The sequence below is a fragment of the Trichechus manatus genome, unplaced genomic scaffold, assembly GCF_000243295.1.
Source record: "Trichechus manatus latirostris isolate Lorelei unplaced genomic scaffold, TriManLat1.0 scaffold00382, whole genome shotgun sequence".
In the NCBI taxonomy this organism is placed as follows: Eukaryota; Metazoa; Chordata; class Mammalia; order Sirenia; family Trichechidae; genus Trichechus; species Trichechus manatus.
The window spans coordinates 82,731-107,085 of NW_004444318.1; the positions used below are offsets into that span (position 1 = coordinate 82,731).

The window sequence follows — 24,355 nt, forward strand, 5'->3', positions numbered from 1 at the left end:
TTAATACCAAGGTCTTTGCAAACAGGAAGAGACAAGTCCTCAACCCTGCTGGTGCATTATGATCTGCTAAGCTTTTACAAATTGCTGCTCAGGCCCCAATTTAATTAGAATTCCTAGAGATAGGGCCCAGAAATCAAGTTTTTAAAGGCTCTGCAGGAGTCCTAAAAGAAACAATTGAGAAACACTGGAAAAGTCCCAATTTATTGCCACTTCCACAAGCTTCATCACCACCTCCACCAGATTCCACCCTTATTTCTGGCAACACTACATATGGCAGAATTAACCATTTGCTCAACTACATTCCTGACTCCTACTTCCAAAGCTTTCACAATTCAGGTTTCCTACCACTTTTGCAGTCTTCAAGCCTTAAACTCCAGAACTCACGTTGTAAGACCCTGGGCTTACACCTCTTTTTAGCCAAAGGGGCTAAGACTTGCAGATATCCAATACACAAAGTACCAGCCCTTCGCTATCTCCCATCCCCGCTTTCACATTTTAAGACTTTACAGGAGTTAATCCAGCACCCGAAAGAAAAATTTAAGAGCCCACTTCGAAGTCTTTTGAGTTTAAATTCTTGATAAAGGCAAGCAGCAGTGTCCGTTTTTCCTACATTTAAACCAGAGCCAGTCAAGCACCTAAATTTAGGTCACTCCGAAGGACTTTCACCAAGGACCGATGCATTTATTTTTGTCACCGTAGCAATAACCTCATGTTTATCAACGAAGGCACAATTCAATAACAGTACAGCTGTTCTTTTTTCTCACCCCAGGAATTATTTCCTCAAAAATTCTCAGACAATCCTAGTCACTTTCCTTTGACTTTAGAAATGAAGCACCACAGAAATAGTATAAGATCACTATGACTCAGAACTTGAATAATATTTTCTTTATTTACAAGTTAGAATCAACAGACAAGGAAAAAGACAGTCCAGGTGACCAAATGGGGAGATGACTGAAACCCTCAGGGGTCCCAAATGTGGAAGATAAGGAAAAAGGGAAAACAGAGTAGAAAGGAAAAAAAAACAGGGTCAACGTAAAAAAAAAAAAAAAAAAAAAAAGCTCCCCTTTCTTCCCTCCCTATGGTGGCTGAGGGGACTACAGCCCCACCCCCCAGCCTTACCTAGCTTAAAATAAATTAGACCAACCAACCTCAGTACAGGCCCCTTACAAGTGAACAGGGCAGCTATGGCCTCAGGTAACCCCTTATTAGGGCCTCTGCCCACTCCCACCCTGTACCCATTTCAAATGGGGGCCCTATGCCCAAGAGGTCACTCCCACTGCGGCTGGGAACTCAATCTTTTGTCCATGTCCCTCCTTCATAAGTGTCCCTGCATCCCTCCCCCCTGCAGAGCCAGCTCTCCTACAGTGGGGGGTGAGATGAGGAAATATCACAGCAACGGGGGAGGGGTGGGGCAGGGTGGTCTAGCGGTCCGGTCCTGCGGAGCCTCCTGCCCCATCTGGCCTGGCCCTTTAGCCTGAGTCTGAATCACTGGTGTCTGAAGAAGAGGAAGATGAAGAGGAGGAGCTGGAATCTGAGCTGGAGCTGGAAGCGCTGAGGCGTGACACCGCTACTTGCTGTGTGGCTGAAGACTCTGTTTTCTCACTCGCTGCAGAACAAGGTTGGGAGATTATAAAACTCCACTTGTCAAGAAAAAGACAGTAAAAAATGTGGGGTTTAGTAAATTTGCAGTGGCGTAAGATACTCGTGGAGCCCTGGTGGTGCAGTGGTTAAGAGCTTGGCTGCTAACCAAAAAGTTGGCAGTTTGAATTCACCAGCCACTCCTTGGAAACTCTGTGGGGTAGTTCTACTCTGTCCTACAGAGTCACTACGAACTGGAATCGACTGGAACGCAATGGGGTTTTCTAAGAGAATACTCACTTTTCTTAGGAGGCTTTTTGGTGGAATTGAGCTGCCCACTAACATCTTGTAACCGCTTTTCTAGTTCTCGCTTCTTCTCCAAAGCCAGTTCTTCCTTCGTCTTTCCCACAGGTTTCTTAATGGCTAGAGAAAGAAATGTGATTTCACTAAAATCACGACAAACATCCTAATTTTACACCTTCTAAGGCTGACAAGTTTCTCTGACATCAGCAAATAATTAACACTTCTCCCACCACCCTGAACTCTTGACAACTGAGTGCCTCATACACACTCCACCCTTCTGTAAGTTGTCCTTAGAAGCACAGGAGGACTGTCAAATTAATGAACCTCATTTCACACTTACTGTAGGGCTTCCGGGGTTTCTTTCGTAGGCAGGAAAGGACGTAGCGCTCAAGCTCTCTAAGTGTGGATGGCTTGAGTGTTTCAAAGTCAATTTCAATCTCTTCTGGGTTTGAATCACGTAAAGAGGGTTCCCTGGCTTGGATTATGTGTACTACTCGGCCCAGCTTCTCCCCAGGTAATTTATTGATGTCCAGGCTCAACTGCCTCTTCTCATCATAACTCATGGGCCTGCTTTCTTCCTCCTCTTCTGAATCGTAGCCCACAGGTAGGGCAGGCGGGGCTGTCTTTGTGGCCTTTTTGGGGAGTCTATGGGCAAAAAGAAAATTGTCAACTGGGAAAGCAGCGTTAACCTCTCCCAACATGTTTCCACTGTTACTTCCTAGCTGGAGTGGAACTTACAACTTTGCCCTGGGGAATCAGAAGAACATTTTATTGAGTTCTTACAGGTCAAGTATTTTACATTTATTCAATTTTCACTATTAGCAGTACATTTACAAAAATTTTCATCTATGTACATACATGGAGCCCTGGTGGCAGAATGGTTAAGAGCTTGGCTGCTAACGAAAGGGTCAGCAGTTCAAATCCACCAGCTGCTCCCTGGGAACTCTATGAGGCAGTTCTACTTTGCCTTCTAGGGTCACTATGAGTTGGAATCTGATTGACAACCAATGAGTTTTCTGTTGTTGTTTACGTATACAGATATATGGATACATATCTCCTTACCTATCTTATTTAGTCTATACAACCTTGGGCTCTCCTTTTTACTCCCTAAGGTACTAACCTAACCTACCATGGAAAACAAGTAAAAATAGTCTGGATTCAGAAACTTAGAGAAGCTTTTGACGAACTATGGCCCAAAAGATAAATCTGGCCTGCCACCTGTTTTTGTAAAAAAAAGTTTTACTGTAACACAATCATGACTCATTTGTTTATATTATTGCTTATGTGTGCTTTCGTGCTACACTGGCAGAGTAGCTGTGACAAAGAGCTTCTGGCATGTAAAGTCTATCTGTTACTTGACCATTTACAGAAAAAGTCTGCTAACCCCTGGTTTAGTGAAAAATCCACAAAGAGTTGGAGGAGGCAGCTGCCCCTGGATAGACTACAGAAACAGCTAAGTTCTTCCCTCCTCCCTACCCTGTTAGAACTCACTTGGTACCACTTCCACCAGAAGGCCCAAAGCCAGGAGGTCCTAGTGCAGCACCACTGCTACTCCCACTTGCTTTCTTGGACTTCTTGAGCTGAGGTGGGCGGGATGCCCGGGGCCCCTTGTCATCTTCATCAACCCCAGCTCGGCCTCGATGCTTCTCTGACTTCCTTTTTTTCTTTTTTTCCTTTTTCTCTCTCTTCCGCTTGGGCTTGGATATTGGGCCTTGGGACAAGGCTGCCAGTTGTTCATGCACTGCCCGAAGCTAGAAAGGAAAAAGCAATCAGACATGAAATAGGGAAAAAAAATAAACAACAACACTATAAAAAAGGGCGAAGATAAGCATGTTTATCTCTTACCACCCAGTAAATGGAAGAGTGACAATACCTGTTCCTGTAGTTCTGCCAAGCGATGAGCCCTTTCTTCCTCTGAGTCAGAGCTTTCACTCTCTTCTTCTTCCTCATCCTCCTCTTCCTCCTCCTCTTCCTCCGAGGAGCTCTCACTGCTACTTTCCTCACTGGAGGACTCAGAAGATGATTTGGCCAGACCAGGGGGCAAGGCTGTAGAGACTGGTAAAGGCCCTGGTTCCAGGGGTTCATCTGGCATCTTGGCATAACGGAACTCAAACACATCCTAAGAAAAAGAGGCAGACTCAAATCTACGTTGGCAGGTAGTGCCCTGATTTACTCTTAGCGACCCAGTGGTATACCTCCAATTTACAACTGTACAGATCATGAGACTGATCATCATGAGAAAGGGTTGTGCATCATCACAAATGATAAAAACGTCTCCCCAGATCTATTTACTCTACAAATTCCATCCAACCTTGACACTCACCTGTAGCTTTCGTGCCATGGCCACAACATCGTGGTCTGGGGGATTGTACTTATAGCAGTTGGAGAACATAAGCCGCACATCAGCAGCAAACTCCTGTGCGTCCCGGTAATCACGATTCTCCATCTTCCGCTGCAGAAGGAGGCAGCATCAGAAGCTGCACAGGCAGGGAGACTCACCTTTCCCTGCCAACCCCAGACACCACAAGAGGAGCCCCTTCTTGAGGGCACAGGTACCTTAAGGATGACCTTAAGGATCTGTGCCCTGGAGTTCAAGTTTGAAGTCAAAGGAATTTGGGTGGGTTGAAGAAATATCTATGTCTAGAAAAAAAAACCATTTCTAAGTGATAAGGGAGGCAAGGTAGCCTCTTAATTCCTTCCACCCCCAAACTCCCCTAAGCCTGGCACTCCAATAAGCAGTACTTAATCATAAATGAGTAGCACTGCCCTGAAAACGAGAAAAACCCACCCTATTGTTTCAAAACACTAAGAAATATGGATTCTTGTGAAGCACTTAACCTTCTGTCTCATTATTTAGTAAAAGTAAAGTCAAAAACTGCTGGTGTGCCTACAATGAGGGGACTGGCTGTTTTAGTTTCCAATCACTCACTGCCTGCATCCATCCCATCTGCCCCATGCAGTGGGTACCTTGACAGTGCTGAGGTCCATGGGGTGCTTAATAATGTCATGGTAATCATGCAGGCCAAGAGCAGAAGCGTCCACTGGTTTATAGAAAGGCCAGGCATAGGCAGCATGCTTCTTGGAAAGTAGCTCCTTCAAAATGCCATTGCAATGTTTTAACTGTTCTGATAGCTTTCCTTTCTTGGAGCTCTGGTGTTGTTGCTGAGAGTCGGGCAAGTCTTTCCTGGGCGGCTTGATGGGGCGGCCACTCTCTCTCCGCACAGGTGGAAGCCGTGCTGCCTTAGGCTCAAGAGCCCCAGGAGGGCTAGATGGGGAACCAGGAGCCAGGATGGCTGTAGGTGTAGGTGTGGTAGTATCTGCTTTCCTCTTTACCCCTTTCTTCTACAGAGAAAAAAACACAAGAGTCTTTTACCCCCATTCCACCTCATTCAACACCTTCCCCTTTCCATTACCCAAAAGAAATCCACAGAACCATACCTTGGCAAGGGGCTGAGCCGGCGGAGCTGCAGAGACAGCAAGGAGCGGAGGTCCAGCGGAGTGCAGAGACTTGAGAAGGGGAGAGGAAATCACTGACGGGTGGGGAATGTTGAGGACAGTGGTAGGTATCTCAGGTGGTGGAGTATACAGAGCTGTGTGTGACACAGAAGAGACAGCAGGCACCTGATGGGCACTGGTAATACTACCCTGGAATGCTACGAAAAAAAAAAAAAAATTAGTGTTGATTCTTTCTCAATTTTTACTCTCCGTTGGCAAAATTTCCACTTATCCTACCTGCCAACTTGGCTCCCTTTTTGTGGCTGTTCTTAGGGATGGTCACTACAAGCTCTTGCTCGTCTTGTGGCATTGATGCCACTTTCTGTAGAAAGATCTTTTCCAGCGTCTGTGCCATAAGGACAATATCATCAGTGGGCTACGAGAAACACAAACACAAAAAAAGAATCAAATGCCAGCTAAGGAAGAATAAACATCTCTTTCTTCAGCCACCACCCTTAAACACCTTCGTCATCAAATACTGAAATTTATCTCTACTGAGCCACTATTTTCCATTTTCCCTCCCAGCTCTGTCCCTCAAAATACAACAAAGGGGGGGGGGGAGTTCCTTCAAGAAAGTTCAGAAGGGATGAGAGCTGACAAGCAAAACTAATCCTACTCTACCCAGATCTCTGGGAAACAGGGTCACCATTCCCAAGTATGATAAGTGTTCTACTTAATCTTTTTAACTCTAGAGCTCTAAAGCCACACCTTCCTATTCAGTGGTCCCACTCGGAGCTCCAGTTTTACAGAATCTTATGGTTCTTTACAATATTTTGTATGATAAAATGCCCAAACTTTAGATAGGCAAAATATCTGAAAAAAAGGAACCATCCCCCCCCAACTGTCTCTCCCCACCTACTTAATAAACACACAGAAAAAACTCACTTTGTTGTAGATATAACAGTTGGTGAACATGGTATTAAAATCCTGCATACACTCCGAGGCAGCCCAATAATAGTTGTTTTCAAGTCTCCTTTTAATAGTACCCATATCCATAGGCTGTTTTATAATTTTGTGATAATCCTAAATAATAAAAAACAAACAACATAAAAATCACTGAAAAATCCCTATTCTCCTAGGGAAACTAATGACCCCAACACACTCACACACACATCTCTATATGCCAAAGGGGTACAAAAGTCTCCTAAACTGCGGCCCCCATTGAACTACAGAGCAGAAAAAAACTGAGGATTATTTAATAAAACCAAGTAAGATGCCTTTCTCTAACCACCCACCTCCCATCCACTTCTGTTAAGCTTCCCATCCACTTCTGTTAAGCTTCCCATCCTGTGACATTACCTCTGGGGCTGGCTATCCATGGGCTGCATGAGGGAGAGGAGGAAGCTAAGAATTTTGGCCAACGAGGTTCTCTCCCAACCCGGGGTGGGAATCTGTAAAATGGAGCCAGGGCACAAAAGTTAAGGAAGGGTACGTGGAGGACACAGTGAGATGCCTAGACAACAAGCAGTTGGGATTAATTGCAAAGGATGAAGGATCCAGAAATCTGGTAGTTATATGACTACATGAGAGAGAGGTAGAAATTCCCTAGGGGCCGCAGCACCTACACTAAGCAGCTCAACCCCCACTCACACACACTCTTGCTCACTTCCACACCTCCCCACTCCAATGTCTACTCACCGGCAGACCCAGTTTGACGGCATCCACCGGCTGCCGGAATGGCCATGCAAACTGATGTTTCCACAAAGCCTTCATTACCACCTTGTGTAGGTACTGCAGCTGGTTGGTGACCCGTCCTGGCTTTTTGGGATTGGACACCTCGGGGGGTGGTGGGTTGGCAGGGGTCAGTTGCAAAGCCGGCACTGAAGCCATTGTGGGGCTCTCAAATCCCTCATACAGCAAAGAGGGCTTTCGAATCCTTTTCCCTGGAGCTGCTGCCTCTGGGCCCAGCCCCAGTAACCCTGCATTCCCCTCCCCAGGGAGCCTGTGAAGAAAACGAAATTGGATGTGGTAACCCTGTAGAAGAAATCAAGAAAATATACAATTTGCACTATACCCAACAAATCCAGGCTTTGGACATACTGAGATGGTCTAACTCATGAAAGTAGCTCTCACCCAGTACCAGTATCCAAGCAATCTGTGGAGTTTTTGTTTTCCACTCCATTTTCTTATTTTAGTGTATCTACCTAGGTCCTACTTCCTGGAAACTCTGATAATCCCTATGTCTTATTAACAAAAAGCCCCAAGATTGTTTCTGATAAAACACAGCATCTGAGAAGTACTGCTCCATGTGGATGGGGCTTTAGTAGGCGGAGCTGAGAAACTCACACCCCAAGCTTCCTCCTCACTAAGGGCCTGGTGGTTGCCATGGTGGTTGAGCCCGAGGGAAGGGGGTGAAGAGAGAATAGAAACAAAATAAGGAGTAATATCAAAAAATACTGATAAGACACGTAAGAATCCATCTGGGCAGAAGAGATCAGCATCCCCCACCAGCTCTGCACAAATTCCATAACAAAAAACGAAGCAGAAATCTAATGGAAGAACCATTTCAACTCAACAAATTCAGACAAGGGAGCATTTGTCAGACTTCACAACCTGGAATAACCCAGCTGCCAGCCCCCAGAAATTATTCCTACCAAACTATAAAACAAACAAACAAAAAAAACCAGCCCAACAGTCAAGATCAGCAACTCCCCTCATATAATACTGTACTCCTACATCCCACTGAAAAAATAAAATCCCACTAACGTTACCCACTGTAGCGTTAACTCTGGAGACCAAAGGCCAACAGTGGTTCTGTTTCAAGTTTATATTTCCTTAGGTGCTCCTTCGGATCTAAGACTCAAACACTACAGGGGAGTATCTCATTGTTTACAATCCGCAAACCGAGAATTAAAGAGATTTAGCTCCACCCTCCTGCCCTGAAAGAAACTCTCATGCTACAAAATAACATACCTTCCCCCTCCCCAAACACACACACATCCCCGGAGCTAGTCTACAACAAAAACAAGGTTTAGACTAAAGACCTACCCTAGACATAAGGAACTCACAAGCTGGGAAAGCGATCCCGCTCTATTCTACTCCGGGAAACCCCGCAGCTAGTCTCTCAAGCCCAACCACCATGGCAACTGTATACCACACTACATATGCCTGCGAACCCCCAAAAAAGATCCTTGATAAAGCGTCGCTACAACCAGACTCACTACTCGCACTACCCACTGCCCACTTCAACTCATACATCCCCATGACGTTCTGCTTCGCCCGACTCAAGACTAGGACCCACTGGGAAATGTATAAATCGACAACCTGCACTCCCCCCACACGCAGTAACCGGGCCGCCGCCACGGTTCCCAAACCGTCGCTCAACCCCTTCCCGCGAGCCAGCAACAGCTGCGCAGCGGAGTCGCAAAGCACCGGAGTCGACTCCGGACGCCCCCGAACGCGCGCGGTCCCGCACCCCCGCGCTGCCTCCTCCCCACGCGCAGCTCGCAGGGACTTACTTGTTGTGGGGAGTCACGTTTTGCAGCATCTTGACCGCAGGGAACCGGCACAGCCCTCAGCCGCGGTAAGTCCGGGTGGCCTCGGTTCCCCTCACCGACGGGTCCAGCATAACCCGGGAAGTGGGGGAGGGCCGTCGCCCTTGATCCTCCAGGCGACAACCCCCCCACCGGGCTAGTACGAAAGCAGTCTCCTGCGCGGGGCCTCAGAGAGCTCCCGGCAGCTCGGTGAGCTCCACAGGCGGCGGCCAGCGAGAAAATGGCGGCTGCCTCAGCTGAGGCGGGTGAACGCGGGGGAATGGACTCTTCAAAATCAAGGACGGCCCCCAATCCCAGACACCGTCGTCAGTATAGCCCGCTGTTGTTCTGCAGGGGTTCCCTCTTCCTGCCGGGAGTGTCCGAGGAGGACAAGGTCTTGTTTCGACCTCGGATGGAGGCGGATGAACACGGAAAGTGGTTTAAGGAGCCGCCGCCTCCATCTTTGAAATCCTCTTGAGGGCGGAGTAGAGGGGACGGACAGACTCCGAGGATTGGGCGGGGCCCGGAAAAGGGGAGCTTCGGGGGCTTCTATGGGGTCTGTACTGTCCGCCGGGACCGGTCATAGGCCGAGACGAAGGCCATTTCCAAGCGGATGGACGTGGATTGTAATGGTCGCCCCAGACGACTCGAAGGCTCTGTATCAGCAGGCCGAATCCTCCGGCTCGTCCTAAACGCTGCTCCACTCCAGCGCGAAATGGCGCCGCTGAGCTCCGCGCCAGCCCTTTATATATAGGCGGGTAGGAGGAGCTTCGCCGCTCATGCGCGCCACCGTGCTCGAGACTTCCCCCACCCTCTCTGCGCGTTCACGCTCGCTCACGCGCGTGAAGAAGCCGAATCGAAAGGGGAGGAACGTCTCTCCGCGGGAGCTTTTCCTATTGGTTGGTCTAAACGATGACATCATAAACTTCATTTCCGAGGTGTCAGTCACCAGGCGAAAGTCGGCTGCAAAGACCCATAGGGAAGCGGCAGTCAGCTACATCTCCGAGCTAATTGGCTGTGCTGCGGTCCGGCGACTCCAGGCAAAGTGGGAGGTTGGGAGGGGTGCTGAAGCCATCCCTCTAGAGCTTCCAGCACCCTCTCCCCACCTCCCTTCCCAACACTGTCTTCCCAGGCTTCCAAGCCTGGTGCGACGGGCGACTGCCAAGCTCCGGCAGGTCGTGCCATTCGTAGCTCCTCCGTTGGCTAGGCGGGTAGGGCGACGGGAGGGGGCTGCGTGGGCGGGCAGAGCCGGCCTCGGCCCACTAGGGGTGTGGCCGTAGGACTCCTGGCGGGTGGTGGTTCTCGGCAGTGTGGCCGCTGCAGTGATGAATCTGAAACGAAGAAGACGCCATCTTAGAAACCGCGGCCTGCTCCTGTGGCAAACAGCTAAAGGCTCCCGAATGTAGCGAATGTCACGTTCCCATCCTACATAATCTAAAATAGAAGTTTGCCAGAGTGTCTTAAAATCCTTTCTCACAGAGCAAACAATCGAAAGACAGAAGCAAAACACCCTTCAGAATCAACTTATCTGTGTACTCCCAAGGGCGTCTTAACAAGACCACCAAACGTAGACTGGATTCCAAAACCGTGTACCCCAAGCACCTCTCCAATCTCTCCCCAACTCATACCTTTAGTAACACAAAAATCTGCCTCCTCTTCACAACCTAAGCAGCCCTAAAGTAAGAGCAGAAATTCCAAATGCACCCATCCACAATACAAAACGAAACCCACCTCTCCAAACTTCATTCCGGTGTCTGGCTCAGGGCGGAAAAAAGCTCTGCGAGGGGCGAACCGGGGCAAACACCCTCTCCCTCCCGGCGATCTCAGACCTTCCGCACCCTCCCCGCCCCCCAATCGCGAGGGCAGACCCGTATCCCCCTCTCAGGGTCCGGAGTCCTCCCCACGGAGCGGCTCATCCACCGGTCAGTGCCAGGGAGGGCGAGCGGAGGAGGCGGCGGCTGCGGCTCAGACTAGCCCTCCCCCTCCTCCCCTCCCCCCGGGCCGTCCGCCTCCGAGGAGGGGCAGGAGCCATTTTGGGAGCTGTTTCGCCCCCTTCCCCCAATCGACTTCTCCAGTCTTCCCGTAATCTGGTTATCTGAATAGGGATACAGACGACTGCGTATGAATAAAGATCCAAGGCACCACCTGGTCAGTACCGCTAAACCATCTCTAGGGCCTTCGGCCCCCTCTCTTGCCCCCTTACATGAGAGTGAAAGGCACGAGTTTCCTCCACCGAGAATACCCGGGTTTTAGCGGCGAGCGTCCCCCATCCCCTCCATTTCCCCAGCCCCTCCATTTCGCAACCTAGTAGGGAAGGTGTGGGAAATGAATTATGATATGAATTAATTTCATATCTGGGTAATTAAAGTAAGGGAAGAACATAAGACCTCCCCCTCCACCGAAAAGGGCCCCTAAAGGCCTAAGTTCTTGAGCTCCAACTAGGCCACCCTCCTTCTCAGTAGCCCTTGAGCCCTAACCTCGGTTACTGCGTCTAAAATGGCCGCCAATCTCCAGTCTTCTAAACTACCCGAGTCAGGCACACCCTGCGGGGAGTGCGCACCGGGAAGGCGGAGAGTCCCTTCCATCCCCACCCCCATCTCCGCCAAGGATCAAGCCCCGGTCCCCAAAAGTACCCGTGGCCCCGCCCGGCGGCTGCAGCAGGGAGGACAATGACACAGCAACTTTGCAGCGCATCTTCCCCTCCCCCGTTCACCTCCCCTAGTGGCGCAGCCTCCCAAATTGGCTTTTCTCCACCCGGGGCCTTGCGGGTTAGGGTAGAAGCCCCCAGGGCGCCGGACAGGGAAAAAAGCTAGGAGGTGGGGAAAATACAGAAAGAGAAAAGGGCGGTCGGACATTACTTTCGCCTAATTCCCTGCATTCCGGAAAATCACCGCTCCCCAGTCCCTCCCAGTCCTCCTTTCCCCCACATGAGTCACTGGGGAGGCTACTACTACTAAGTAATTTGTAAAAGTAATTCTTCCCTGCTTTCCGTTCCCTCCCCCGCAGCACACAAGGAGAGAACTGTTCAGAAATGGGGGAGGGGGGAAGGGAAGCTAGAAAGAGGCCACCCTGGAGAAACTCGAAACCTTGGGAGCTGGGGAAACATTGCAAACCCTGAGCCTCAACCCTCCAGTGTCTGGCCACGCTTTCTACTCCCCTCCAAGTACCCATCTTGGGCCTAGTTTCTGCTCCTAAACGGACCCCAAGCTTTCAACCTGTATGCCCTCACCAGCTTTCAACCTGTATGCAGACACGTGCTCAGGTGAGACCCCGCAGGGGCTAACGAAGGTTTGTGCAGAAGGCCCGCAGGCCGTGTCCACGTGAATGCACACAAATTCGATAACCAAGTCGAAGCGTAACCTCTAAAATGCCATGTGATGATTACGAGCTTCCTAACGCTGACACAAAGGGAGCACAAATATGCTCCTTCCAGAGTCTCAGGGGAGAAAAGGTGTGGGCTCCTGGGAACAATCTCAGTTCAAGACCTAGCTTGCCAATTTATGTATTCTCATCCAAGAGAACTGCAGTCACCACTGCCATTCCTCAGCCCACTAAATCATCGCCCTCTGTGGCCCCCAAAAGGGTCCCATCTCACCTGGCTCCAGGTTCCTGTACCCCCAGGGGATGAACGGAATGGGGGGGCACATACCGCCCCCACGCCCCTTTGCCCTCCAACTGGTATTGAAGCAGGAGGTTGGCCATTCCCCTCCCCCACCATGGGGGCCCTCTCCCGCTCGCACCCCTCCACGCTCCCATTGGCTGTAAAATGTTTGAAGGGCAAATACTCCCGCCCCCAGCAATCTTCTCTGAACCCCAAGAATTCCCCTCCTGGACTCTCCACCATTGATTAAGCATTTAAATAACTGACAGCATCCCCGCACCCCTTCTCACCTGGATCCTGGAACCTTCCAAGGGGGCTTCTCTGTTCCCCTCGGCATGGTGCGGCGGGGGGAGGTTGTGATCCGGGGTGTCACCCCCCCCGGAAACAGAAGCAGTGTTGGGGGAGGGGGAAGAGCCCCCCAGCCCCTCCCTTCCAGGCCGGACGGGGGTGGGGAGAGCCGCGGGGCCGCGCGGCCACGTCAGCAACACCCAGATTGGCCGACCGGGGTCATGTGCCAGCTGCTCCCCCTCTTCCCCCCACAGCCACAGGGGCCAGTTTTCTTTATGTTCCAGGGGGTCGTGCAAGTGGCCAAGGGCGCCCCACGGCCGAGGCCTATCCCACGAGACCGACAGCCCTCTAACGTCTCTGCTTCTTTATATCTCCGGCTTCTTATCCCGCTGTCGTCAACTCTGTCCCCCCCACGCACCTCTCGGTACGGGTTCAGCATGGCTACCGCAGCCGAAGAATGCGCAAAGCGCAGGCGCGTGGGTGCGACCGGCGTGGGGGAAGGGAAAGGAGAGCCGCAGGCCGCCGGGAGCGCGGTAATGCGCAGGCGCCCGGGTGAAACGGCGTTTCCGCGGCGAGGCCAGGAGCGAGCGCAGTGGCTGGGGGGTAGCCGGCGCTGAGCGATGACCTACCGCCTCGGCTGCCCCTCCCCCACAGCCGTGTTGGCCCCGGACGGCCCCGGGCGGCCTGCCTTGGTTCTTTTAACCCAGTGTCAGGTGCAGCTTGGTATGTCCTCGCCGGAGTACAGCGAAAAGGCACTCCGCGGAGCTGCTGTAGTGAAGAATGGGCCTGGACCTGGATATGTGAGGGTGTACAGGGTGGGGCCCCCCCTTCCCTGGTGTAATATGGTTCGACTACGGAAGAGGGAGTTTATCACCCTCGACGTGCCTGCAGCGGGGAGATGAGATGCGGACGGAAGAAGTGAGCTTTTTCTTGGTTTCTTTGTCTTTGGCAGCTTTACAACCTCTTATTTCCCCAGAACCTACCCTTGCCTTAATACTTCACTGAGACCTGCCAGTCTCTTGACTCCTTCCTCTTTCTTTTAGAAAACGTACCAGCGTTCTGATCACTTTCCCTTCCTTCACAATCTTGAATCCCATAAAACTTTAGGGATCGTTAATGTAAAATGCCATTGTAATTCATTTGCCACCTAAAGCAATCCTTTTGTTTCTACCTAGCCAGTAATCTCTTCCTTGATCCTCGAAAGTATGATCCAAACTTTCACTCCGTGGTCCCTAATCCCCGCCGACAAGTATCACCTCTCAGGACAGAAAGGTCAATTTGCAGGAGCACTCAGCAGCTTCCTACCTCGAACTTATAAACTAGGCTGTGGCTGTATTTCTTCTTTTTCACAGGGATCTTCCCTTCCATTTAAAGAAATCCCTTTTCTTTTGACCTAGTCAAAAACCTCCTCTATTACTCTGAGACTATCCTCCACTCTCTGCTCTTTGGTGTTTTTAACTTCTCAGATCTACTGGTTTCCCAACAGAAAAGAAAGGAAAACAACTCTCTCAATGTAGACTCTTATTTATCTCACAGCCTCCCTGTGCAGCAAAGTCCTGAAATTATCTCAGTTAGCTTTCTCTCTCTCTGCCCCTATCCGTACTCCTCAACCCATTTCTGTCAGGCTCCCACCACTGAAACTGTTCTGGCAGATATCACCAAAGACCTAATTGGCAAAGTCAGGAAGCACTTTTCACTTCTTAACTTATTTGACCTCTGAATCATTTACTCTCCTTCATAAATTTCTCTGTACCTTTGATTTTTGTAGCTAGTCTCAACTTTTTTTTGTTTGTTTGTTTTTCCTCTTAACTCTTCTTCCTTCCCAATCTCCTCTGTGGACTCTTCTTCCTTAGCCTCTCCCTTATATGTTTTATTTGTCAAGATTTTGCTTCAGTCTACTGATTTTGTTCATCTTTTCTAGGTAGGAAGCCCTGGTGGTGCATTGGTTAAGAGTTCTGCTGCTAACCAAAAGGTCAGCACTTCGAATCCACCAGCCTCTCTGTGGAAACTCTATGGGCAGTTCTTTTCTGTCCTATAGGGTTGCTGTGAGTCAGTCGACTTTATGGCATCGAGTTTGGTTTTGGGGTTTTTTTCCTAGGTGATATCACTCAGTGGCTCAGAGTCTCTCGAATCATTGTCTTTAGTTCAGACAGTCCTCCTGAGGTAAACTTGCTATTAAATATTCCTGCTTAGATAACCCTAAGACACTTCAGTATGTTCAGAATTGCTGCTTTCTATATGCACTCTAGACCTGCTCCTCGTGTACTATCCTGGCTAATGGCTACCTATTCAGTCACAAAGCCTGGAATCTGGGAGCCCATTCTTGATTTTTTTCCTCACAGTTTCATGTGTACCAGACTTAATGATTTTTAGCTCTTAAATGTCTATTGAATCACACTGTTGTAGTCCTAGTACAAGGAGCCCTGGTGGCCCAGTGGTTAAAGTGCTCAGCTGCTAACCAGAAGGTTGCAGTTCGAACTCACCAGCCACTCCATGGGAGAAAGATGTAGCAGTCTGCTTCCGTAAAGATAATAGCTTCCTAACTGATTTTCCTCTCTTTGGTTTGGGTTTTAGAGCTGCTTTGCCCAATATGGTAGCCATTAGTCACATGTTTTTTAAATATTAAAATTTTAAATTCAGTTCTTCAGTTGCACTAGCCACATTTCATGTTCTCCATAGCCCCATGTGGTTAGTTACTGGAGGCACCCTACTCTGCCAGTAAACTTTGTCCAAAAGGCACTCAGCTCTCTTGCTCCAAGGGTCAGCAAGCCTAGCTCCACTGATAAGTGCTTGGAGGCACCCTACTCCACCAGGAAGCCTCCTGTGCACAGGCACTCAGCTCTCTTGCTCCGTGGGTTGGCTCCAGAGCCCTGTCTCGCTGGTCTCCTGGTTCTGCTGTGGGAAGTCCTCTGTTGCTGTTTCTCACTATCTTTGCCTTATCCAGCATTAACAGTTCTCCTCACTTCCTTCTGATCCTTCTATCCATTCACAGTTTCAAAACCACTCGCACGTTTTAGGTATCTGTTAGAGCAGCACCTGACTCCCGGTACCAAATTCTGTCTTAGTTATCTAGTGTTGCTATAACAGAAATACCACAAATGGATGGCTTTAACAAAGAGAAGTTTATTTTCTCATAATCTAGTAGGCTAGAAGTCCAAATTCAGGGTGTCACGTCTAGAGGAAGGCTTTCTGTCTCTGTCGGCTCTGGAGGAAGGTCCTTGTCATCAGTCTTCCCCTTGACTAGGAGCTTCTCTGTACAGGAACCCTGGGTCCAAATGATGTGCTCTGCTCCCAGCACTGCTTTCTCAGTGGTGTGAGGCCCCCGTCTCTGCTCGCTTTTCTCTTTTATGTCTCAAAAGAGATTGACTCAAGACACAATCCAATCTTGTAGATTGAGCCCTGCCTCATTAACATAACTGCCACCTATTCAACCTCATTAACATCATAGACATAGGATTTACAACACATAGGAAAATCACATCAGATGACAAAATGGTGGACAATCACAATACTAGGAATCATGGCCTAGCCAAATTGATACACATCTTTTGGGGGGACACAATTCAAACCATGACACCATCTAAGCCTAACTACTAACATCTCTGAAAAGGCTTCTCTTACCTCCCAAATTGAGCTGACTCTCTTTCCTTGGTGTCCCTACCTCATAAGATTGCACGTTTCACAGTAAATGGCATGTATGTGATTCCATGTTTCTTTTCCCTACTAGACTTTGATCTCCTTGATAGCTGAGCCACTTTTTTTTTGTTGTTGTTGTTTGTTTTTTTTTTTTAATATCCCCTGCTCCTGGCACAGTACTTGGCCAATACAAAGTGCTCACACAATGTATGTTGAAGGAAATTGGTGCTTGACTAAGTATGTGACTTACATAAGATTGTATAGCCACATGGGGACACCATGCATAGTAATGGGGAAGTAATCACAGACAAAATCACAGCTCTCAGGTACTTGGTTGAGACACTGGAATGGTGTGAAGAAAGATGGAAGCAAAACAGCATAGGTCATTTTCACGAAAGCAGTGCAGTCTACTCTAGTCAGAATATAAGCTACAAGAAGTAGAGCAGAGGGAGAGAAGATTGGAAGGTAAATTCATTTGTGGAGGCCATGTTATGGTTTCCAGTGTTGTTAAGTTTGGACTTGGTGGGGAGCCACTGAGAGTTTCTGAGCAATGATTTCATCAGAATTGTCATTAGATGGGGACTCTAAGCTTCGTATCCCCAGTGTACCTGTTAATAAACATCAAACAAAAACACCAGGGTTTGGAAGAAGAGGAAATTGGTGATAGCTAACATTTTTTGAATACTTAAAATGTGTCTAGCACTATTATGTTTTACATGTATTCTTTTAATCCTTAGAACAACCATGTAAGTTGGATACCAGTATTATCACTCCTATGTTTCAAATGAGGCAGGATATTTTAATTAATTTACCTGGGGCACACTTTTGGTAAGTGGCAGAACTGGAATATGAACCCAAGCAGACTATCTCTGGATGATTTGTTATCCTGGTTGCTAGGGGCGCAGCATGTAGTTGGGAAGAAAAGGATTAGGAGAGGTAGATTTGGGAGTCGTCTTGTGAGGTTATATTTGAACCAGCCATGAAGGTAGGTGTCATGGATTGAATTGTGTACCCCCAAAATATCTGTCAACTTTGCTAGGTCATGATTCCCAGTATTTTATGATTGTCTACCATTTTGTCATTTGATGTGATTTCCCTGTGTGTTGTAAACATCACTATGATGTAATAAGGTGGATTATTGACAGTTGTATTGATGAGGCCTATAGGATTAGATAATGGTTTTAAGCCAATCTCTTTTGAGATATAAAAGAGAAGTGAGCAGAGAGATAGGGGAACTTCGCACCACCAAGAAAGCAGCGCTAGGAGCAGAGGGTGTTCTTTGGACCTGAGGTCTCTTGCTGAGATGCTCCCAGACCAAGAGAAGACTGATGACAAGGACCTTCCTCCAGAGCCGATAGAGAAAGCCTTACCCTGGAGCCGGCACCCTGAATTTGGACTTCTGGCCTACTAGACTGTGAGAAGATAAATTTCTATTTGTTAAAGCCATCCACTTGTGGTATTTCTGTTATAGCAGCACAAGACGACTAAGACAGTAGGTGAGATTTATAAGGGAGAATGTATAAAACAATTTAGTTGAGGGTCAAGGATTGAGCTTTGAGTTAAATCCTCTTGCAGGGGCAAGAATAGGAAGTGGAACTAATGGAAGAGCATCAAACAAGGAGAATTAGAGCAACATAATGTGAGGAAGTCAGAACAAGAGAGAATTCCAGTGAGGGCTTCATGTTTGTTGAATGAATGACTAAATCAGGAATTTTTAAGCTTTTTTTTTTTTCTTGTACTGTTTTATTTATTTATATATTTATTTTTTATTGTACTTCGGGTGAAGGCTTACAGAACAAATAGTTTCTCATGAAACAGAAGTACACATGTTGTTTTATAACATTGGTTAACAACCCCACAACATATCAACCCTCTAACTTCTCAACCTTTTTTTTTTTTTTTTTTTGGTGAAAATACACATAGCCAAAGATACACCATTTCAAAAATTTCTACATGCACAGTTCAGTGACATTGACTACGCTCTTTGAATTGTGCTGTTATTCTCATTTAAGATGAAGGCTTACAGAACGAAGTAGTTTCTCATTTAACAGTTACTACAAGTGTTGCCCTGTGACAATGGTTAACAATCTCACAACACATCCACAATATCTTTACTCAGCCTTGGGTTCCCTATCACCAGCTTCCTTGTCCCCTTCTGCTTTCTGGCCCTTGTCACTGGACTCCTGTACCTCGTTAGTCTCATTTGGTTTTACGGGGCTGTCCACTCCCAGGCTGAACCGTGAACCTCGGAGGTAACTTCACCACTGAGCTAAAAGGGTGTCTGCGGGCCATATTCTCGGGGCTTCTCCAGTCTCCTTTAGGCCAGTAAATCTGGTCTTTTTTTGTGAGTTAGAATTATGCTCTACATCCTTCTCCAGCTCTGTCCAGAACCCTCTGCTGTGATCCTGGTCAGAGCAGTCAGTGGTAGTAGCCGTGCACCATCTAGCTGTACTGGACTCAGTCCGGTGGAGGCCTTGGTAGCTGTGGATAATTAGTCCTTTGGACTAATCTTTTCCTTGTATGCTGTTCTCTTCATTCTCCCTTGCTCCCGAAGGGATGAGATCAGTGGAGTGTCTTAGATGGCCGCTCACAGGCTTTTAAGACCCCAGACACTACTCACCAAGGTAGAATGTAGAGCATTGTCTTTATAAGCTGTGTCATGCCAATTGAGCTAGATGTTCCCCGAGACCATGGTCCCCAGAGCCCTCTGCCCAGCAATTCAGTCCCTCAGGGAGTTTGGATGTGTCTATGGGGCTTCCATGACCTTTCCTTGTACAAGTTGTGATAGTTTCTCCTGTATTGGAATTTTTAAGCTTTTTGTTTGTTTGTTTGTTTTTAAGAAGCCCTGCTCTGATTGAATGGGGATGTAAGATCCTACAGATAGGTGTGAGAGAATAAAGAAGGGATAAAAAAAAAAACTCTGTGTTGGTAATTGAGGTCAAATGGATATTGGAGAGCAGTTTCTATGAAGCATATGGATCCTGTCTCAGAATAATTGAAAATGCATAAAGTATAAAATATTTAAAGGAAAGAAATTCGTGAACTAGCAATATGTGTTTATTAATGCAATACATGTATTTATTATACATTAAATAACATGATTTCTTGTCAATTCTAATAACTCCCATAATTTAAAAATAGAGATATTTTGAGATGTCTGTAACAACTATAATGTGATATGAAAATATTAATTGATGGTGGTTTCTATTGATAACAACATCACAGGTACTGCTAATACTACAAAGATTTGTTCTCTACGTTCCTAATTGAAGGAAAAGTTAAATTTCAGTTAGAGGTTATTGAAAATAAAGATGACTTTTATTTTTATTCCATACAAGTTCATGGACCCCTGAATTCTGCGGTCTGTGAACTACAGGTTAAGAACCCCTGCTCTGATTGAATGGGGAAGTAAGATCCTACAGATTGGTGTGAGAGAATAAAGGAGGGATAAAAACTCACTCGGTTGGTAATTGGAGGTCAAACTGATATTGGAGAGCAGTTTCTGTAATCTGAGGATAGAAACCAAAGTATGGAGGACTTGAAAACCTAGGTCAAGAAATTCAGACTGAACATAGTAAGAGGGAGGGAGCTATTTATGGTTTTTGAGAGGGGAAGTAAGAGCTGCCTTTTTAAGCTGATAAATTGAGCAACAGTGTGCACCATGGATTGGCTCCAGAGAAACTGGAGATAGTCCAGTTAGGAGCCTTAGCATGCATTCACACTTGAGAAGGAATTAAGGAGTTGCAGCATCAGAACTCTTCTCTTAGAAGAGAACCCAGACTTCTTACTATGGTCCACAAAGTCCCCCATGGTGTTGCTTCTGCCTGCCTCTGCCTCATCTGCTGTCCTTTCCCACTCACTAATTATGCTCCAGCCACGCTTGTCTTCCTTTAGTTTCTTGAAGGAGCCAGACCCTTGGCTGCCTCAGGGCCTTACACATTCTTTTTCCTCTTGTGGAGCACTCTTCTTTCCACTCTTCCATCTCCTACTCACTTTTCAGATCTCATTATCACCAGGCTCCCCACTCCAGTTGACTCTCTGATGGATCTTACGCCTTTTCCTTTTTAGTACCTTTTACAACTTGTTTTTGTGGATTTGTATATTTACTTGTTTAATGTCTCTTTATTTTCATTAGACTGTAAATTTCATAATTGTAGGTGTCAGATGCTCAGCATAATGTCAGGTATATGGAGAGTGATCAATAAATATTTGCTAAATAAATAAGTGAACCTCTTTGAGCTGCAATTTTGTTGTTTATATAAAGGGGTTAATAAATCCCAACCCTGTAGAGTAGTTGTGAGAGTTACTACATCATAATAATGTAGCCAAAGGGAAGGATGAATATGCATATGAAGAGATGTACAGAACTGTGAATGTGGGCGCCAGATGGCTAGGTTTACTCTGAAGTAGGAGGTGGCATGAAGTAGAAAGAAAGTGGTAGTTGACAAGGAGCTTGGGAACGATCTAGAATAGAATGGGAAGAGTAGGTACAAAAGTAGTACACTGGGAAAGCCAACAAAAGAACCAGTTGCCATTGAGTCAATTCTGACTGGTGGTACCCACCCCATGTGTTTTAGAGTAGAACTGTGCTCCACAGGGTTTTCGATGGCTGATTTTTTGGAAGCAGAGTAGATTGCCAGGCCTTTCTTCCAAGGCACCTGGGATGGACTTGAACCTCCAACCTTTTAGTTAGCAGCTGAGCATGCTGTTTGCACCACCCAGGGACTCCATTGGGAAGGCAGTGAGGTGAAAATGTTTGTAGAGTGGTTCATAGACATGCCTAATAAGATTTATTGTTGAAATAACTGTTAGAAGGGGTGAGTCTATCACTCATGCCTGAAGGCTCTTCCAGTCTCAGTTTAAGCATCTTCAGTGACTGGCAGCCCATTCATTCATTCAATGAGCAGTCACTTCTTGGTAAGTCTTGGTGGGAATATAAAAAATGAATTGGACACTCCTTTGCCATGAGACCAGGAAGAAATTGATGGTGCCCAGCTACCATTACTGAACTTTTTGATCAAGGACCCAATAGTTGGATCTTCATCAAAAGTAGGAAGAATTGTGGAACAAAACTTCAAATTCTTATTGGAAACCAGACTTACTGGATACCTTGAGACTAGAGGAATTCCCAAATGTATTGCCTGGAAACAACTTTTAATACTTGAACCAAAACTATCCCATGAAGTCATCTTAAAACAACTATTTAGCTCATTTAATAAATAATGTTCATCTTGAGTATTGCACTCTAATTTTAAAGAATTATCCATATGAGATTAAATGGATAACAGTAACTCTAAAACACAGATGAGAACTTTTAAGGGCTGGAGAATGTAAGTAGGGAAACAATATGGGCAGAGGTAGGGAGAATGGTGACACAATGTGAAGTATGTAACCATTGTCAATGAACCAGAGTACATGTAAAAATTGTTGAATTAGTATGCTTTTGTTGTGTATATTTCACACATACATACACAAATGAATTGGACACAGTCCCTTAGGGACGTTACAGTGGGGGTGAGGTTAACAGTGGAGCAGACACAAACAGAAGAAAATAATACAATAAAAATGATGGTAATGGCTGGCACAGGGTGCTATGGAAACATACTGAAGAGGCTACTAATCTTGACTGAGTTTTAAGAAGACTTCCTGAGGGAGGTGAGATTTCTTGTCAAAGGACATACAGAAGTACGTAAGTAGGGTCCAGGTCATTAAAGATCTTGACAAGGAAGCAGATTATAGAGAAGCGTTGAAAGATTTTATGCAAAAGTATATGATCAAATATGAATAAAAGATGCCTTTGGCAGCTCTGTGGAAAATAAGAATAAGATCAGAAACAGACCAATCATAAGAGAGTTGCAGTAATCCAGGAAGAAATGAACAAACCAATGAAGGACTGGACAGTGGAAATGGAAAGAAAAGGGAGGACAAATTCAAGAGATACTCAAAAGGTAGAATTGATAGGACTTGGTAAACAATTGGATGGGAATGTTTGAGGAAGACGGAGTTGTCAAGGATGACTCCCACATTTATAGCTCAGGTGATTGGCTGGACAGTCAGGTTATTTACTGTATTAAATACAGGTGATGAGTTAGTTTTGTAAATCTTGAGATGGAGATGTGTTTTAGTTAGCAAGTCCTCAACTTTTTTGCCAATAGAATGTTTCATTAGAATTCATTACAGTAACAGTGGTTTATAAGATATAAAGTAGAAAACTCACCTACCTTTTTTTTAAATGAAGGTACAGTTTGAAAACCATGAGACACTGCTTTTCATTTAAAACTCTCTTAGACAATTTTTGAGACAATTGGGGGACAGTGAACACAGATTGGGTTAAATGAAATCAGGCAATTGTTTTTAATTTTGTTGATTGTGATGATGGTATTGTGGTTATGTTAAAAGAAAGGTTATTACATTGTGCCCCTTTAAAAGATTTAGCAATGTGAGATCAATTGACAATTGTAAAGCATAGATGAGAAGTTTAGGAGGTAGTTAATCTTAAATTAATGGTTGTGAAACAATATGAGTCGAGATAGTGAGAATGGTGACACAACGTGAAGAATGTAACCAATGTCATTGAACTGTACATGTAGAAATTGTTGAATGAATGTAAGTTTTGCTGTGTATATTTTCACCAAAAATAAACATTAAAAAGAAAGGTTATGACTGTTACAAATACCTTCAGAAGTATTTACAGATGGAATGAAATGACAGAATTGGCTTTCAAATACTCCATTAAAAAAAAAAGTGATAAAGGGTCCCGGACAAAGCTAGAAAAAAATATAGAAAATTCTAACTCACAAAAAAAAAAACACCAGACTTACTGGCCTGACAGAGGCTGAAGAAACCCCTAGAGTATGGCCCCTGGATACCCTTTTAACTCAGTACTGAAGTCACTCCAGAGGTTCACCTTTCAGCCAAAGATTTGACAGGACATAAAACAAAACGAGACTAAAGGGGCACACCAGCCCAGGGGCAAGGACAAGAAGGCCGGAGAAGACAGGAAAGCTGGTAATAGGAAACTCAAGGTCGAGAGGGGGAGTGTGTTGAACACGTCATGGGGTTGGCAACCAATGTCACAAAACAATGTGTATTAATCATTTAATGAGAAACTTACTTGCTCTGTAAATGTCTTCATCTAAAGCACAATAAAAATTTTTTAAAAAACTATGAACAAGAATGGAAGAATGTTAGAATGTTGAAAACTGTTGAAACTCATGAGGATACATGGTGGTTCGTTAGATTCTTCTCTAGTTCTGTGTATGTGTGAAATTTTTCATAGTAAAATTAAAAAAACTACCCAACTTCCTTCTTTTAGTCATAGATCCAAAGAAAATGAGTAGAATATACTATTTTTTTAATAAATGAACATTGAATCATACCAGAATATATTTGAATTGTGACAAGACGTGACAGACCAGAAACAATCAAATAGATGACATTTATTATCTGGGCAATCAGGATATGCTGGCTGAGCATTAATACACAGATTTAACCTCATATTTATGCCATATGTTAAAGATAGCTGTATTGAGGTGGTTGCTTGGTTTTTGATGATTCCCTCTTCTCTGGGAATAACTCTAGTACATAGATGATATTGTACCTGGCCACAGCTAATTTGATTGGGAAATACACACCTAATACAAGCTGAGCCAGTCAGATTGTCTTTCCTCAATGTAAAAAGTGAAAGATAGAGGCTGGAAGTCTTTGAAGATGAGGCATGTAAATGGTAACTCAACCCTTGCTGCTAAGGCATCTATAGCTACCCTTTCTGAAGCTAGCTTATTCAATTATTTTGATTCCATGAGCTAGCTCAATATCCTTCTAGTAAATCCTCAACTTTTTAATTTAAGTTAGCCAGAATTGGTTTCTATTGCTTGCAACTAAAATACCTTGCAACCAAAACTGGTAAGGATAATAAATCGTATTATGATCAAAAATACTATATAAATGCACTTCGTGGTGTATTTTATGTTGAGATAAA

General features: G+C 45.9%; 1 protein-coding gene across 6 annotated transcripts; it reads right to left on the reverse strand.

Moving 5' to 3' along the window:
- Positions 1-870: 870 nt before the first annotated feature.
- On the reverse strand, positions 871-13,171 carry BRD2 (bromodomain containing 2). 6 transcript variants are annotated; one of them, XM_004390977.2, is made up of 13 exons: positions 12,741-13,171; positions 8,835-10,180; positions 7,015-7,318; positions 6,262-6,399; positions 5,614-5,752; positions 5,320-5,534; positions 4,849-5,223; positions 4,205-4,333; positions 3,755-4,000; positions 3,373-3,632; positions 2,222-2,526; positions 1,879-2,001; positions 871-1,606 (listed from the first exon to the last, which is right to left on the reverse strand). In XM_004390977.2, the coding sequence occupies exons 2-13, from the start codon at positions 8,861-8,863 to the stop codon at positions 1,470-1,472; spliced, it is 2,400 nt and encodes a 799-aa protein (XP_004391034.1). In that variant the 5' UTR covers positions 8,864-10,180; positions 12,741-13,171; the 3' UTR covers positions 871-1,469. The 6 variants fall into 6 exon arrangements, with proteins under 6 accessions (XP_004391034.1, XP_023581493.1, XP_023581494.1 ...); XM_023725725.1 differs by lacking the exon at positions 12,741-13,171 and adding an exon at positions 10,581-10,749; XM_023725728.1 differs by lacking the exons at positions 7,015-7,318; positions 12,741-13,171 and adding exons at positions 6,676-6,767; positions 10,581-10,735 and having other exon boundaries at positions 874-1,606.
- Positions 13,172-24,355: the final 11,184 nt, after the last annotated feature.